The sequence below is a fragment of the Poecilia mexicana genome, unplaced genomic scaffold (genome assembly GCF_051168715.1).
Source record: "Poecilia mexicana isolate PSO_F unplaced genomic scaffold, ASM5116871v1 scaffold_8, whole genome shotgun sequence".
Classification (NCBI taxonomy): Eukaryota; Metazoa; Chordata; class Actinopteri; order Cyprinodontiformes; family Poeciliidae; genus Poecilia; species Poecilia mexicana.
The window spans coordinates 17,402,019-17,407,905 of NW_028263377.1; the positions used below are offsets into that span (position 1 = coordinate 17,402,019).

Sequence of the window (5,887 nt, forward strand, 5' to 3'; positions counted from 1 at the left end):
AAGGGAAAAAAAAAAAGTCTGTTCAGCAATCATACATTTTCAGTATTTTAAGACAAACTAGATCACATTAAAACCCTAGAAAACATTTTGATATCTAAAATTCAAAGTGGAGCATAAATTAATGTACAATATATCTGCCATGAACTACAAATCTATATTTGACAGCAAATAAAATAAAAATCCATAAATGTAACAGTGAATGTTATTTTGTTTTTTCAAAGCAAAATACATACTGTATACGGCCTATTCAAACATCGGCAGCGACACAGATTCATTAATTCAAGGAAAAATTCTTACTTACTGAAATACCTCAAGAAATACAACAACCTATGTTCCATGTTGCTCTTAATAATAACGGTGATAATGACAGTTTGTATTGCAGCCTAACTTTTAACTTTTTGCTATTCAACTGGAAGACAAAAGAATGAAACAATGTTACAGTGTGAATTTATGGAGCTGACACATACACATACTGTGATATGAGTGTGCTTTGGAACATGTGCATGTGATTGTGTGGGCAGATCAGGGTTGGGTGAGATCACAAAAAAATTTCCTCTTTTTATTTCCTGGCAACAAGCAAGCTATGGTAGAGAGGTTTGATCACAACGTGCAGATAGAGGGAGCTGTCAATTAGGTACTCTGATGCACGGCGTTGCAGGTCAGCATCCACTAAGAAATCCCCAGCCTCCTCTGTACTTTGGTGAAAGTTGTACACATGGCGGACAATCACTTTTCCTTGTTGCTTGGCCATCACAATGACCGTTTTCTGGAAACTCACTCCAGCAAAGTCGGGGCTGGAGGTGGCCGGCGTTACGATGATGCGAGGTCGACCTCCCTCTGTGCGAGTGGGCTGCATGGCGCCCAGCTCAGTGTAGGTAGACCTGGCACTGAGTGGGAGCCAGCGAGGGGAGAACAGGGCATTCCACGTTACTCTCTTGCTGGAGTCATGGCCGCTGGGCCCAAGTTGGGTCTGGAAGCTGAAACTACGGTCGTCACGGGTAGGATTGTTGATGATCCAAGGAGAGCCCCAAGATGAGGACAAGTAGTTACGGGGAGTGAAGATACTGCAGTTGACGTCAAAGTACTTGGCTAGTTGAATCGGTGATGCAGAGTGGAACTGGAAAGCTAGATAGAGGAGATCACGGATGGCCTCATAATACTTCACCATGAGGGGTGAATGCCTCTGAAGACGGAAGAGATGTTGAGGAGGGATCATGCCGTACCGAACAGCTCTCAGGGCAGTCTCTATTGTTGAGCTGACTGGCTGGTTCTGGTTGATCCAGGACTCCAGCGCCTCATAGAGCTCCAGCTCACTCTGCAGAATGAGGTCGGAGCGCTGGAGCAAGGACAGGAGCAGGTCTTCACTGATGGAGCCCCATTCTCCACTCTGCAGCACAGAGGACAGATTCCAGGACAGGTACTGCAGACAGCTGTCCCGCAGGGTTGCGTCCCCAATTTGTAGCGCATAGTTGTACCAGCTAACCACGTGGCCTGTGGGCGAATCACTGGAAAGATGTTGAGTCATATATTGGGTCAGGCCTTGCTGCAAGCCCCACACACGGTACTTGCTTGCCAACTTGTGCAGGGATATGGCTTGATCGAGCCGGAGTGAGATGTCACCGCAGTACAAATATCTGAAAAAAGACATATTTTTGAAAGTACTGTTAGACAGAAACTGTTTCTGTAAAGCACATTGTATTATAGGAAACTTTTCTTTCTGACATCTGTGTCACTGAATGAAACCCAACCCAAAATGTTAATTTTAGGATTCTCATTAAGATAAAACATTCTTCCTCTCCAATAATTGTGGAGAATTTTACTGAAAAAGTTTTTATAAGCACACAACTAAACAGTTTCTGAAATTTATAACTACAGACAATACATAATATCACTAAAAATACATTTTAAGCGTATAAAACACTTTTTACACGGTAGGTATTGTACAGTAACTAATGTGTGTATATTTATGTTAAGACGATAAAGTGCTTCCAATGGCAATATATAGTGCTTTGTCATCATGCTTTGTATTTGTTTAATTACAAGATCACTCAACAGCCTCCGCAGATGGAAAATAACATTAGATTAACCTATGTATTCTTAAATTAGTGAAGTTGCTTGCAGTTAGTAAAGTATCCAGAAAGTTTACTCAAGTAAGAGTAGTGATAATAATAATATTATGCTAGTAAAAGTAAAACGCACAGTACCATAAAACTACTAATACATAGGTACTGTATTATAACCCATCTTGCAAAGGAGTAAATTACATATGAGTAATTCTTTCTAGTTTGATTTTATTAATAGATTCATCTGTCCCATAATTCAAAAGATTACTATACCACAACTACACATTTTACTGCTAAAATAAAAATGATCCACAAAGTCTAACCTGACTGTTAGCAGAGGCCTAGTACCTGGGCCTCTGCTCTTCAGAGGCCCAGGTACTAAGTCGATCCTTACCTGACAAACTTGTCAAAGACAGCTGCACACTCTGGTGTTTCAATTAACACCAGCGCACTGTTGTTCCGGCTGAGCAACAGCTCCTCAAACACGTCGCTCTGCAGGGTAAGGACCAGACTGTGGGCTTGGATCACCTTCACCTCATCAGTGTTCATGGTTTGCACCCGCAGGCTAACATCACTACTGTTTCCCAAGGTCAGCAAGTTCTCCATGCGATGCACTAAATGCATGGAGTGATTCAGCACTGTGGCACCGTTGTCCAGTGCTGCCTCTTGCTTCAGGGGAGCTGTGCAAGAAAAGTGGGATATTGGTAGGGTGTTTAGTTCACATCCAGGCTCATTCCATTCTAAATGTGGATGTACATTTTGCACTTAACAGTACTGCTTTAGTGGATTATGCACATCTTTCTGTTTAACCTTCATAACTGGCACAGCAACAATTGGAAAAGCACATCCTAATTCCTCAGCTAAGCCACAGCTGATGGTATCTGCCAAGGAAAGATCGGGCTTACACATGCTTTTCTTCACACGCTCCTAGTTAATTGAAAAACGGAACAAGAAGCCAGGTGGCTGACTCAGAAAACCTCAGATGCCAGGTGCACAGCCAACAAGAACGCCGAGTTTGCAGCCCCTTTGCAGATGGCTGGTTCTATAGCCTGCCTTGGATCACAAGAAAAAGCTGTGGAGAATCCCACATGAAAGAGTCAATGAAGTTTCCATTTGAGCAGCCTTGTTTGTCTCCTGCTGGACGTTTAACGAGACATAGGGGTGGCACATTTGACTCCCTTTAGAGTTCCCGATGTCCCACTACAATCAAGAACCCCAACTTCAAAGTCTCCTCTCTCCTTTACGCAAAATGAGCAAGACATGCTGTGAGGATGTTCGCCGTCAAATGTTTGTGACAGTCTGGCCCTCTGAAAACCAACTGAAGGCATTGTATTACATTTCATCTGTTATGTAATAAACTATTTTCACTTTCTCTGAGAAAAACGTGAAATCTTCACAGTAGGCACACCCACACATGCAAACTTATTGATGAATATTGCTCTGCTTCTTTCACTTAGGCAGGAAAGAGCCGATGTAATTTGATTCATGCTCATCCCTAAATTACTCATTAAAACTAATCTGAAAGCCGTGTAGTATGACCTGCAGCAGTCTCTGTCAAAAATGATTTCCCCAGACAAGCAAGTACAGCCTGCAAAGTGTCTTTTATTGTTTTAATGCCAGGTGACAAATGAACTTGGATTTTCTTTACAGGCACACAGATGAGAACAGAATGAGCTGCATAAATAATTATCCATCAAGCCGCACACTCATGCTGTGCCCCCCTACCCAGTAACAGCATGGGGGAAGCGGGACTGAAATAGAACAATTCACCGTCCTTAACAATGCAAGATATTGCTATTATATTTTTGTTCAAGTGACAGCAAACCACTAAAACCATTTGTGATCTTACCTCCGCTGACAGTGACTGAGTGGAAGTGGAAGAAGAAGAGCAGAGTGCCTACATAAACCCAGCAAGGAGTCTTGTGTTCATGTGAGCGCTCCATCTCTTTCTAGTTATTCACTGCCTCTGCTTCTTTGTCCTTTCCCCTCTCCTCTCTTTCTCGGCGCCACTCTCCTACCGGCTGAATCTGCGCAGAAAGGTGTGCTGCCTGGTGTGTTGCCCAGCTCCCTGTCCTGCACTCTTTATGTAGGACGCTGGCCTTTCCCCTGGCGCATCTCTCACAACCCCGCGGACTCCATTGATTGGTGGAATCAGGCAGGGGCGTTGCTATAGCGACAGCTTTGATTTTGAATCTCTCCCTTTTTGGATGTAACATGGCATTGATCAGTGGCACTGGGCCAGCCAAGAACTCAGCTTAATGTTTTTTTTTTTTTTTAAGTGTGCTGGGCTTTGGCGCTATTAGGAATCAATAATAACGCAGCTACCCATTTTAATGGCTGCTGATCTCCAGGCTACAGAACTTTAAAGTTAAGCACCATGAGTGCTTTAATTAGTCGGCTAATTTTCACAGAGGCCGGTGAGACAATCAGCCAAAAGTAATTGGGCCTTTGATATGTGTGACCAATGGCAGTCAGTGAAATTTCGCAATTCATCTCCAGCAGATTTTTAAGCCCTTATTTCTTGGACACCTCATTAATCTGACTAATGTGAGAATAATTTATGTTTTGCTTGGTCTGTTCATTGATTTGAGGGAAGCTTTGTCTAACATGCAAGGGCAAATCCAGATTGTTTCCCCTGAAGACTCAACTGATGTTGAAAGGCATTTGTATATTCACAGAAAATGAAACCATTGCAGACATGTAAATAAATCTATTTCCAGCTGCATCTTTTTACTGAGCCCAAATGTGCTAGATAAATTTGTGTGACATAAATAGTGGCACTATATAGACTTAACAATGTGCCGCTTTGCAGAAAGAACAATGACCTCTATAATAGTAAACAATAAAACTGATGATGAAAGCGACCTGTGCATTTCAAGAGAACTGCACACCCCAGAATAACATCAAGCATTATTTGATGTTATTACAACTCTGCTTTAGAGTGACACAATATTTTAACGTTTTATAGCTTAGCAGTTCAAAAGGACAATTTAGCTCTTTCCATGACATATAATTGAAAGAAGTAAAGCATAAAAGTGCATGTCTTCAAATGAGTATACAATGTAGGAGACAGACAGGAAGTAAAAAGTTATGATTTTTGTAATTATTAATTTTCTTTTTTTTCTTTTTTCTTTTTTTTTTACAGCAAAATGTAATTTCTAAACTGTTTATGTCAAATCTGATAAACAAAAAAAATAAATAAATGCAGAAGTGGAATTGGGGTGTTGTGAGAGCTATGCCAAATCATACAGTCAATGTTAAAGAAATGGATTCTGCTCATTTTCTAAAAAACTGTTTTTTAGGGTCATAAAAGGTAAAATATAGTGTCGGCAAGTAATGACTTCAGATGTTATGATGTCCCATGACTAGGACTTTTTTCACATAATTGTCTCCCCTAACTCATTATCCTCTGTGAAAAACAATAATAATAATTTATCAAATGGACTTGTTGATATTCAAATTAATTGGCTGACAAAAATAAATTTGTGAATCTGGATGCCACCTTTTTGGAAAAAAATAGGCTATGTGGCAAGACCTTTGGAACTGCATAAACAATAGGCTCTTTCACAAAACATTTCCATCATAAATGTCATACCGCAATCCCCCCACGCAATATTATTTCTAGAACAATAAGGGTGGCCAAACTCAATGTAACGATGCAGTTGGTGACTGGGCAATACATCAAATTTATATTATATATTTCACCTTCTGAAATTTGTCTCAAAGCTATTAACACCAGTCTTTTTTATCCAGTTAAAACTTGTGGCTGTTTGTAAAGACTGCACATCATCAGTACAACACTCTGTTAATCTACAAAGCCTGCT

General features: G+C 40.9%; 1 protein-coding gene across 1 annotated transcript; it reads right to left on the reverse strand.

The window, feature by feature from the left end:
- Positions 1-522: 522 nt before the first annotated feature.
- btbd17b (BTB domain containing 17b) lies at positions 523-5,654 on the reverse strand. The gene is made up of 3 exons (XM_014990859.2): positions 3,913-5,654; positions 2,458-2,743; positions 523-1,634 (listed from the first exon to the last, which is right to left on the reverse strand). The coding sequence occupies exons 1-3, from the start codon at positions 4,004-4,006 to the stop codon at positions 560-562; spliced, it is 1,455 nt and encodes a 484-aa protein (XP_014846345.1). The 5' UTR covers positions 4,007-5,654; the 3' UTR covers positions 523-559.
- Positions 5,655-5,887: the final 233 nt, after the last annotated feature.

Excerpts from the sequence above, each read along its gene's own strand:
- btbd17b (XM_014990859.2), bottom strand. The coding sequence starts at position 4,006 with ATGGAGCGCTCACATGAACACAAGACTCCTTGCTGGGTTTATGTAGGC. Across the intron at positions 2,744-3,912 it reads CTCAGTCACTGTCAGCGGAG|CTCCCCTGAAGCAAGAGGCA; the intron begins GTAAGATCACAA and ends TTTCTTGCACAG. Across the intron at positions 1,635-2,457 it reads GTCTTTGACAAGTTTGTCAG|ATATTTGTACTGCGGTGACA; the intron begins GTAAGGATCGAC and ends GTCTTTTTTCAG.